This window comes from Syngnathus scovelli, chromosome 5, assembly GCF_024217435.2.
Source record: "Syngnathus scovelli strain Florida chromosome 5, RoL_Ssco_1.2, whole genome shotgun sequence".
In the NCBI taxonomy this organism is placed as follows: Eukaryota; Metazoa; Chordata; class Actinopteri; order Syngnathiformes; family Syngnathidae; genus Syngnathus; species Syngnathus scovelli.
This window is the reverse complement of record NC_090851.1, coordinates 2,459,893-2,470,622: the sequence shown is the minus strand read 5'-3', so window position 1 is coordinate 2,470,622 and position 10,730 is coordinate 2,459,893. Positions and strand designations below refer to the sequence as shown.

General features: G+C 44.3%; 1 protein-coding gene across 1 annotated transcript; it reads right to left on the bottom strand.

Moving 5' to 3' along the window:
* Nucleotides 1-95: 95 nt before the first annotated feature.
* On the bottom strand, nt 96-10,456 carry zgc:154142 (uncharacterized protein LOC555481 homolog). Its single transcript, XM_049720306.2, has 25 exons — nt 8,991-10,456; nt 8,394-8,524; nt 7,792-7,885; nt 7,585-7,725; nt 7,372-7,469; nt 7,169-7,283; nt 6,889-7,104; nt 6,609-6,818; nt 5,785-5,925; nt 5,131-5,376; nt 4,880-5,065; nt 4,695-4,804; nt 4,510-4,610; nt 3,830-4,107; nt 3,592-3,755; nt 3,337-3,520; nt 3,047-3,265; nt 2,792-2,926; nt 2,463-2,684; nt 2,195-2,377; nt 1,763-1,875; nt 1,506-1,600; nt 1,148-1,437; nt 914-1,074; nt 96-427 (listed from the first exon to the last, which is right to left on the bottom strand). The coding sequence occupies exons 1-25, from the start codon at nt 9,283-9,285 to the stop codon at nt 227-229; spliced, it is 4,329 nt and encodes a 1,442-aa protein (XP_049576263.1). The 5' UTR covers nt 9,286-10,456; the 3' UTR covers nt 96-226.
* Nucleotides 10,457-10,730: the final 274 nt, after the last annotated feature.

Genomic DNA, 10,730 nt, shown 5'->3' with positions numbered 1-10,730 from the left:
AATTTGTAGTATAACTAATAATTTTATGTTGATATACATATTTCTGATGGGGCTCATCAGTGTGGATAAGGCGCACACACCAGAAGGAATGTCCATAGAATTATTTTACTTTAATTATTTTATTATTATATTTTTATACAGTAAAATACAATAGCGAGCTATTTTCTTCTTTGATACAAGTTATTCAAGTTACGTGTTTGTTCACGGAACAAATTAAACTTGTAAATCAAGGTACCACTGTAAATAAGCTGTCCCGTTCGTACGTGAACTTCCTGATTTTGTCATGGATCCAGTGGCTAAAAGCAGAAACCCGCGTGAACACGGACGGCTTCTTATCCTTGATGCATCCCCGCGCTCCAAAACTGACCACACCGTGCACTTCCCAGGTGGCGCCGGCCTTGCACGCAAAGGGGCCCCCAGAGTCACCCTGCAGGATGAAGAGAAACTTGGATGAAGCTGCAGCCAACAATATAACAATGCCCCTATTTTGGTCTTTGTGTGCAATTATGCAAACAGTGGCTGAATGATCACAAACAAAACAGACTGTTACGTAAAGTCGTGAAAGGACTGCGCGCATTCCTAAATCCAGAAATATACAAAAATATTAACTTGTTGTCTTGAGAGCCTCTTTCACACAGAGACTCTGAAAAAATTTGGCATATCAGAGCAAATACTGGAAAACCCAGTAAATTGATTACAAAATTAGCAAACCCAATTCCTACATTCTGTCTTGACAGTAGATGAAAAAAAAATGAAATGGGCTATTAATTTACTAGCTATTTTCATACAGAGATCCTGCAAGATCATTTCACACAGAACCCAGCAACAGCCTGAAAATTGAGGTATCACCTTACACACAGATGGCGCAGTGCATTTTTTACAGCTCTGATACTCCCCCCACGTGTGTTCTCACCTGGCACGCCGATTTGAGTTCATCCGGGGACTCGTACCCGGCGCAGATCATGGAGGGCCGCAACGTGTCCCACCAGTAGGCGGGCTTGCTGCAGGTCTTGAAGTCCACCACGGGAAGAGCAGCCTGGTTGAGTTTCTCAGACACTTTGGGGAAGAGGTTTCCTATAAAGCAATAGAAGGTGGTTGGCTCCATCCCTCCATTTCTGTCACGGTACCATCCGGATTTTTTTTTTACCTTTTTCATCTCCCCAACCAGTGACAAAGCATCGCGTCCCAGCCTCCACCACCACCCCAGGCTTGGGTAGACAAACAGGGCTGATCTCCCGCGTCATGTTGACGGGATGGACCAGATGCACCAGGGCGATGTCATTGGTGATGTCAGTGCGGTCGTCCTCGTAGACGAAGCCCTCGTGGCGGATGATTCTGTCCACCTTGTAGCACGCCTCCGCCGACGGGATGTCCCTGGAGGAGTTCATGTGGTGCTTCCCCAGGCACATGCGCCAGTACGAGCTTTGGTTGAGAGGGCTGGAAGGCGAGAAAGAACATGATGTTTTTGCAAGGGGGGGGTCTACCTGGTTTTGCATCTAACTTACGTCATAAAACAGTGTGCGGCTGTTAGGATCCATTCTTCGTGGATCAATGAACCTCCACAGCCGTGCATGTAAGGAATGAAAGACATCGGCGAAGCCTGCAGAGGAAATGATAAATATGTGTAGAATTTTATTTCAATTTTAAAACTTGTTTCTCAAATTCACAGGGAATAAGGACCCTGTTCAATTGTGAAGAACAAAAATCTAAATAATTGATGCTGCTCTTTAAAATAGTAATGAATTTTCTATGGGAGTGTTACCTGCATGGAGACTTGCCAAGGCCAAGAGTGAGGTAGCGCTTCTTCTCCATTAACAACCTTTGTTGTGGCTGTATTGGGAGCCACTGCCGGGTTTCCGCAGTTCTCTGGCCAGCCTGGTACAGGATATTAATCTATTAGTATTAAGACGTGCTTTGTAAACATTCTTATTATGAAATATTTGCTGACTAGATTTGGTCAAGTCATGATGTTCTTTTAGTTATCATGACCTTGCTTATGCATGTGGCTAATAATACGGCTAACGTGTGCTAGCTAACTTTGCTCATTAGCTTTTTAGGTGTAACGCTAAAGTAAACTAAATGAATGAAAAGAAAATAACAACATAAATAAAATACTTTTACTTTATATGTTTAATATCTGAAAATGACCTAAGTAAAGCAAGTGTAAGACATTTCATCACGTTTCCAAACTCACTGATGGTAATGTTGTCCCACGGGTTGGGCGTGGGCGGTGGTAGAGTCGGGATGACGCCGCCGTCGGTGGTCCAGTAGCCGCGGAAACCTTGCTGCCGGTTAGCGCCGTTGCTCAAGAAGCGAATGACGGCCGTGTCGCCCGGCACGTTCAATTTGGGCGGCAGGGCAAAACCGCAGAAACGACCTGTGAAAACAGGTTTATAATTTATTAATCAGTAAATTACTTCCTCTCTTATCCATGAAGAAAAAACCCAAATGCGGTGTTCTACCTTGCGACGTCATGTTCTCTCCAATGAAGACCTCCACGTAGTCCACACAGTTGCCCAGCAGGTTGACGGCTTGCAGCTCAAAGTGCGTGAAGGCCACGTGGATGCTTTTGGCGCCGGGGACCCGAATCCTCCATGTACACACAGCTTGGGTTGGGTAGTCGTTGGGCCAATCGGGACTGGTGAGTTCACCCTGGGGGCTGCTAAACGTTCCCCCGCAAGGAGCTGTAACGTAATGAAGTCATAGTTGAGATGCCATGAGTACAATTATTAGTAATTGATGACTGGTTGATTTTTTTGCAGATCCTAGTTTGAGTCTAAGGAAATCTTACCTTCCGAAGGGTCTACCACCTTCCAGGTGGCCGAAAATCCCGTGTCCACCACCTTATCGTTTGACGAGAAGCTGATGTGAAGAGAAGTCCCGTCACTCACCAGGTCCATGGGTGGCGTGTGACTGCAGTACGTGCCTGACAGTGAAGAAGGAACACGCACAAGCTGTCAGTAAAAGAAATACTGTGCATAAAAAAAAAATTAACAAAGCAGGACATTTATAAATAATTTAAAATAAAAATAGATGTAAGCCATACCCAGGCTTCCTGTTCCATCCGAAATACTGACTTTGTCGCTCAAGCACATTTGACTCTCCTCCAGAGAGAAGTTGGAGAAGTGAAGGTGGACCAGTTTGCCGGGAGGCGCGTAGATGTTCCACTGGCATCGAGCCTTGCTGCTGTAGCTTCCCGGGAAGCCCATGGAGGTCAACACGCCGCCCGTGCCCGTCAAGTCCTTTGGTCCGCCACAGCCGGATGCTACATGAGGAGGAACCAAAAAAGGTAGCGGAGTGGCAGTTTAAGAAAAGATTGAAGAAGAAGGAACCTACTGTGTTGGCTATAAATATCCCTGCGGATGATGTTGCTGATCCAGGGAAGGTAGGCGGACGTTCTGGTGAACACCGAGGGCTTCTTGTTCATGATGCACCCGATGGGACCGAAGCTGGTGATTCCGTGAACTTCCCAGGCACCGTCGGGGCGATCCTGGCACACCAGAGGACCACCGGAATCTCCCTGTGTCATAAAATCCAGAAAATGTCACGATTGAAAAAAATTCTTGCCTCTCAACTCATGTTTTTTTTTACCTGACAGACGGACTTGAGCTCGTCGGGCAACGTGTAACCACAGCAGATCATGGAGGTCTTCACCTGGAACCACCAGTAGTCCATCCGCTTGCACGTGTTGTACGGTACCACGGGCAAGGCCACCTGATTTAGAGCCTCTGCTACTTTAGCATTCAAGGAATCCCCTAAAAAAAGGCAGCCATCTTTGTTCATCTTAGAAAAAAAAACAATCCATCATCTATATATTGAGGATACAGACCTGTTTCATCTCCCCAGCCGGTGGCGTAGCACTTCTTTCCCCCAGGCAGAACCTCCTCCGGGGAGGGGAGGCAGGCGTAAGAGATCCGGTCCCCAACTTCAGCCTCCCCGTCCAGCCTGACCAGGGCGATGTCGAACTCCACGGTGGGCACAGTGGGGTACTTGAAGCTCTCGTGGCGGTAGATGCCCGTCACGCCCAAGCAGCGCTCGCTGGGCTCTGTGAAGGTCAGGTTGTGCTTGCCCAGGCACATTTGCCAGCGGTGCAGCTCGTCGGCATAGCTGGATGTGGAAGTTGGGGAATTTATTACATTTAAATGTCAAACTAAAGTAAAAAGGAGTGGATTTTTTTTCCAGACCTCACACTGAGGAACCTTTTCCCCCTTTCATCCTTTCTTTCGTTCTTCTTTTTCATATAAGAAAATAGGAACGCCAACTAACGAGCCGTCAACAGCCCAGCTTTGTCTCCCTCTGCTGGTCATTGTTTTTATGACACTTAAATGAGTCAAACGTATTGAAAGAATGTTGTTGCTCTTCTTTATCTGTGACATGTGTGATGGCAATAAAATTGGACTTAGATTTCCTTTTCATCATATAACATTTATTTTTCTCCCTGCCCCGCCCCCTTAATTGTCCAATTAAATCATGTTTTGGAATCTTGACTAATAATACTCCTAAACTTACTTGATGAAGCAATGAGCTGCCGTGAGCACCCAGTTCTTATGAATAAGAGTTCCGCCACACGTATGGAAGAAAGTTGGGTCGGGTCGACTGGACGGCCAGACCTGACAGTAAAGACCACCATGTCCAAATTAAGACACAAATACTATATTACAGGTGAGGGAGGGGTTAAGGAGGGAGTAGCCCACCTGCATGGAGACCTGCCAGGGCCACGAGTGCGGCGTGGCTGCTTCTCCATTCACAATGCGAGACATAACAGCCGGAGGGATGGCTGGTTTGCCGCAAGTGGTGGGCCAGTCTAGAACAGAACCGAGATGATTCATCTTTTTGTCAGAACCACTCACCTCTCCACGTCCCACTTTCATAATGGTACCTATGATAATGTTGTCCCAAGGATTCGGTGGAACAGGCGCCTCAGTCGGTGCAGGCAGACTGGGATTTGTAGTCCAGTAGGCCCGGAAACCTTTGTCCTCCGTGAACAAGTCTGAATGGAAGCGTACCACGAGCCTATTCCCTTTGGTCTGGATGGTTTTTGGAAGCTTGTTGCCACAAAACGGTCCTAAAAAGTTCCGAGAGTAATTTGAGTTGTTCATGACAAGATGGCAGTGTGTCACAAATACCCACCATGCTTCTGATTCAAGGAATTGGTCAAGCCGTTAATGTCGTACACCACAACGTTGTCGAAACACTTGGCCGACAGGAAATCTTTGGCTTCCAGCTCAAAGTGAGTGAAGGTCAGTGTGATTTTCTTGCCCAGCGGCGCCGCGACGTTCCACATGCACTCGCCGTTGGCCTTGTAGTTCATCGGCCAGTTGGGAGACTTGATCACGCCGGTCCCCTCCTTTGACGACAAGCCGCATCCCTGGAGTTCTGGGAAAATAATACAAAATATTTATTTATTTATTTATAATTATTTTTTGATTATTTAATTATTTATTTAATTCATATGTATTATAATATATTCGTAAAAAAAAATAACACAAAATATTTATTTATTAGTAATTATTTAAATTATTTATTTAATTCATATGTATTATAATATATTTGATGCATAATACATTCTTATTACTTTAAATGCAATAGACAGTAATGATCCCCCAGCATGCACCGTGCACGGCCTTGCAAGCTTATCGAGAAAGTCATAAAATATTTTTTTGCAATCTTTATTTCTATCCTCATGGACGTTCCCCGTGATAAAGTTCACACAATCGCTTTGATTTCAGTGCAGGGGGCAGAAGGGCGTCAACGTTTCAGCGTCAGGCGTGTATGTGAGAGTACCTGCTATGTCTTCAGGGTAGACGGCCTCCCACTTGGCAGAGAAGCCCCTGTCGGTGAGGCGACTGTCCGACAAGAAGGAGACAGACACAGTGTCGGTGGCGGCCACCACGACTGGAGGACGGATGTAGCCGCAGTGCGTGCCTGGAAATTGACATGGAGACCATTAGGCGGGCATGCAGAGGACACCATTTTTCATTCAGACTATTGTTGTGTGTGTGTGTGTGTGTGTGTGTGGGTGTGTGTGTGTATAAACTCTGACGCTATTCCATTATCATAAGCACGAGATGAAGGATCCTCATTTCAAAGTTAAAGAGGCTCTCTTCGGGGAAATGTCTTCAATCTGTATCTACAAGCTGATAGCATTCTGACAATATTTCAAAGTACACTTTGGAAGGAGACACATTTTACACAAGGGTAGAAGTTGAGGCAGCAAAGTTGAGACTCTAGTTAGTTTGTTAGCGAGTTAGTAAAATCAATAGCGTGTTTGTTAGTTAGGTGTTCGTTTTTTACTTACTTCAATATTTAGTTTATTAATCTGATAGTTAGCTCGTTAGTTTGTTTGCTTTACTTCTTTAATTAAACATTTTTTAGGCTGCTAGTTTAGTTAGTTATTAGTTGATGAAGTTAGTCCTTTCCTTTTGTCATAATTCTCTTCACTAGCTCATAGGATTATGGGAAAGAATTAAGAAGCCCATTTGTTAATTTGCTTCTTTAGTCAGTCCTTTGCTAGGTAGCTGGTTAGCTTAGCCAAAAAGCTAAGAGGATTACATTAAAAAAAATATTCAAAATGTTAAAATTTAGTAGGACAATATTAACGATATTACCTAGCGTGCCGTAAGCGTCCGATACGACCAACTTGTCGCCCTTGCACTGTCCGGTTTCGCCCGTGATGGCCAACTCAATGATGTGCAGCTTCAACAGAAAGCCTTTGGGTACGCTTATCCTCCAAGAGATGTTCTGGTGAGCTGGATATGGATCAGGGAAACCCGTTGATTGGAAGACACCCTTGCGCCCGCTGAGAATAATCGGACCACCTGATGGGAGAAAAGTCACGGTTGATATGTTCCGCAAGATGGAGGGATTCTTTTTGGAATAATATTTTACCGGTTGCTGTGGTTGTAGGCGGGAGAGTCTGGGTGGTGGGTTTGGATGTGGTTGTGGGTTTCATGGTGGTGGGGACCACAATAGGCGGGAGGCTGGACTTTGTGTAGGTAGCATTGAAGCCTCTGGCGTTCTTGATGCTGTCCGATTTGAATCGGACCACCATGGTGTTGCTGCTGGATTCCACCGGCTTAGGCAAAGCTCCTCCACAGAATTTACCTTTCCACAATTTTATTTTTTTTAACCTGAGTTCAATAGTGACGGGTTATTCTCGTGGAATTACCTATGGATGAAGAGCCATCGTAGACCTGCACAAAGTCTCCGCACACTTCCGGTACCAGGTCGAACCGGGTGAACGTCAATCGAACCCGCTCGCCTTCGGGGACGGTGATTTTCCACTTTGAATACACACACATTTTAAGTGCTGAATGAATATCAGGATTCCAAATTCTTGTTGAGTAAAGAATCTTCTCAGTTTTCCGTTACCTGGTACAGCGCACCATTGGGGTAGTTCTGCTCAGGAAAGCCAGGGGTCAGCAGACTCCCCAGGTCACCTTGGAGAGCACCACCGGCTCCAGCTATTTCTGGTGGCAAAGATGGAGGACACTTCATTTTCAAGGGTACATGATTCCCCCCTTCCCCCACTATCATCCAGCGATACTCCATTTTCTAGGTCAATAACACTCGGCGCCATCTTACCTGAAGTCCGCTCCGGAGACACGGCCTCGTAATGAGCTTTGAATCCTTGGTCTGTTTTTCTGTCGTTGGTGTCGAAGTAAACGGTCAGCCGGTTGGTTAGAGACACCAAAGGCAAGGGTTTGTTGTAGCCGCAATATTTGCCTGGAAACGTAGAAAGCGACCACGATCATTTTGGAACACTTTATATTCTCCGCAGATCCAACTGACCAATGACTCCGAGAGAATCTCTCAGCGTGATGAAGTCCGCCGTGCATAAGTTGGTGTCCTCCAAGGCAAAGTGTTCGAACCATAGTGAGATCACCTGCGAGCAAAACAAATGTTTGATCGTCATTCATCTTTTTATTGAGACGAAATGAGATGTTGCTAACGGACAGGAACGACGTAAGCGCAGCAGGTTTACTCTGCGGTCTGTTTCTTTTTATTTTTGTTGGAAAGGAAGGATGAAGGGGACAGAGGCTGCCATCTGTCTCTTTTGCGTCCATCCCATCTGTCCTCCACTGCTTGGCTTCGCATTAGGCAATCAGTAAATAAACTCGACTTGCGATCCGGAGACACGCTGAGCCTCAGCGGTAGCGACGATTCGATAGAAAAGCTGCTTTTCAAGAAGGAATCTACTTTTGGCTACAGAAGCTGGGTCAAGTAAATTTAATTTATATTTTATTTTTATATTGTATTCAAAGGAGTCCAACGGAAAAATGGCGGAAGTCAAACATCAAAATCCTGGAACTGTCCACCATCAGAAAACGTTCAAACCAATAACAAAATAAGTATGTGATTCATCACAGAAGTAAAACGAGAATCCATCTCACCTTATCGGGGTCCACGGTAATGTGCCAAGAGCAACTCCTGCCGTTGTCATAGCTACTTGGGTAGAGGCTGCTGGTGAAACTGCCAGACGCCGCGGTGAGCTCCCGTGGACCGCCGCAGCCCGAATCCGGCCCTGGAGAGATGACGCACGCGCTCCGTTATAGTATGCGATCAATCTGTTATTTTTAGAGCTCAATTTCTTTTCTTTTGCTGAGTAAGAAAAAAAATCCATTTAATTCATCTTCTTAAACATATTACATCTATTTTTTTTATATTTATTTAACCATATGAGTTCAATGATTAATAGTTTTTAATATTGGATTTTTTTTCCCAAAGCTGAATTTTTGCCTCTGCTTCACTTTTCAATTTTATAACCCGATAGATCATTTTGTCACAATTATCATTTTAATAGCTGACTTTCTGCATTTTCCATACTTTCCCAAGACTTTCATTTTTTAAAAGTGATTACTTTTTCTTTCTGACATTCTTCAAAATTAATTTCACTAATATTATTTACTTATTATTTTACATCTATGCATCCATCCATTTTCTATACCGATTTTTCTTATTAGGGTCATTGAATAATGGCTCATCCTCACCTTGAAGAGGCGCAGGGTCTTCCTCGTGGACGAAGTAGAGGACCACGAGGGCCACGCTCACACCAGTCATCACCACGAAGAGGAATATCAGCCATATTTCCAGGGTGCTGAAACCCCGGGAAGAACCGCTCTTCTGGGCCAGATCCATGTGCCCTTTCCTCGCCATGGCGAAGACACTGAACTGTGCAGTGTGTGTGTGTGTGTGTGTGTGTGTACTTTGGCCGTCAAGAGGCGTCACACTAAGGGCTAGTAAATGAACAATGAGACTAATTGCTTCATTATCACTAACTTTCATCAGACAAGCCCCATGTGAGTCATTTGAAACCAATTTGGCCCCATGAAATGCAGCAATTAAATTACTTTCTATTTTTTTTCAGACCAGGATAATGGTAAATATCTGGTCAGGGAAAAAGCAATATTAACGCTAATGCTAAGGCTAATATAACAACAGGTGCGCTCTACCAATGTTTTATATAGCGAAGTTATAATCCAACAAGAAAAAGTAACATTAGCACTGATGCTAATGCTAGCATGACAAAATGGGTGGGCTGGCTGGTCCACTAAAATTATAGACCACCTGTCACAGGTATTGGGAACAGTGAGGTTAGGGTTAGCTGATTCTAATGCTAACATGAGAAGAGGTGGCCTGGCTAGCTCACCAATATTATGACGCATAAAATAGATCATGTGAGTTGCCATGACAACAAAAGGGATATGATACATCTTCTGTAGCTGCTAAGACTTTGAATTTTTAATTTATGTAAGAGTAATTTGTCTTTTTGCGCATTTCCCTTACTTCGGCTTGTTATTTCCAGATTAGTACTTACTTTTTATTTTTTCTCCATGACAGAGGTAATGATGCAACAAAAGCAGCTTATGGCTCCATGGGGAAATGAATACTAAGGCAAAAAGGATTAAAAAAAAAAAACATAACGTGAACAAGTTTTCCGTGTGGAATACTGCAGATTGATAAATGTGACACGTTTGGCCATTTGTTTGGAGATCTTCGCCTGGAGGAGCCACCATGATTTATGGCCACATCTGTCAGCCATAATACAACAGTCTCTAATGAAGCCACAGAAGGTGACCCGCGTTTGTTTGTGCGCAAAAAAAATGACGAGATTCCGGGCACAAATGCGCCAGTAGGACAAATTAAAAAATTCTACATGCCTTTACGCGCCACCAATCTACCATAGTAACAATTTAACTAACTTAACATTTACGCTCTTACTCTGGAAGATGTTGCTAGCTTACTCGCTATACGTAGCTTTGACTAATAACCACCACATTCATTCATCCATTATAAGTACTTCTTAGCCACAAGCTAACCACGCTAACACATTCTGGCGCAAAAAGTAATCCCGACTAGGCCCTTAGTGTCATTGACATAAAATAAAATTTATAATCCGGTGCTAACACACTACAGACTTTTTCAAATGGAGCCACCCCAATTGGTCCACTGGAGTAAAAAACAAACAAATGTATGTGTGTGTGTATATATATAAATATATAAATGAAAAATGGGAGGTTAGATGAAGCTCAAATTGAACCACACACCACAAACAAATGTAGGCCACATATTCCACCGGGAGAGGATGAGCCGTCAAGAAGACAAGCAACGACTTTCTCGGCGACTCAACACTCTGATATATAAGAGTAGGGAGCTCACGATGCTGCTTCGCGGCGGGGGGGAAATGTTCCGCAGATTAGAAGGTTTTTAATCACTCCACTGTTCTAGAA

Coding starts and splice junctions, on each gene's coding strand:
- zgc:154142 (XM_049720306.2), bottom strand. CDS start 9,285: ATGAAAGTTAGTGATAATGAAGCAATTAGTCTCATTGTTCATTTACTA. Junction 4,805..4,879: donor TTGGGACAACATTATCATAG/GTACCATTATGA, acceptor GTTCTGTTCTAG/ACTGGCCCACCACTTGCGGC. Junction 2,378..2,462: donor AGAGAACATGACGTCGCAAG/GTAGAACACCGC, acceptor CTGTTTTCACAG/GTCGTTTCTGCGGTTTTGCC.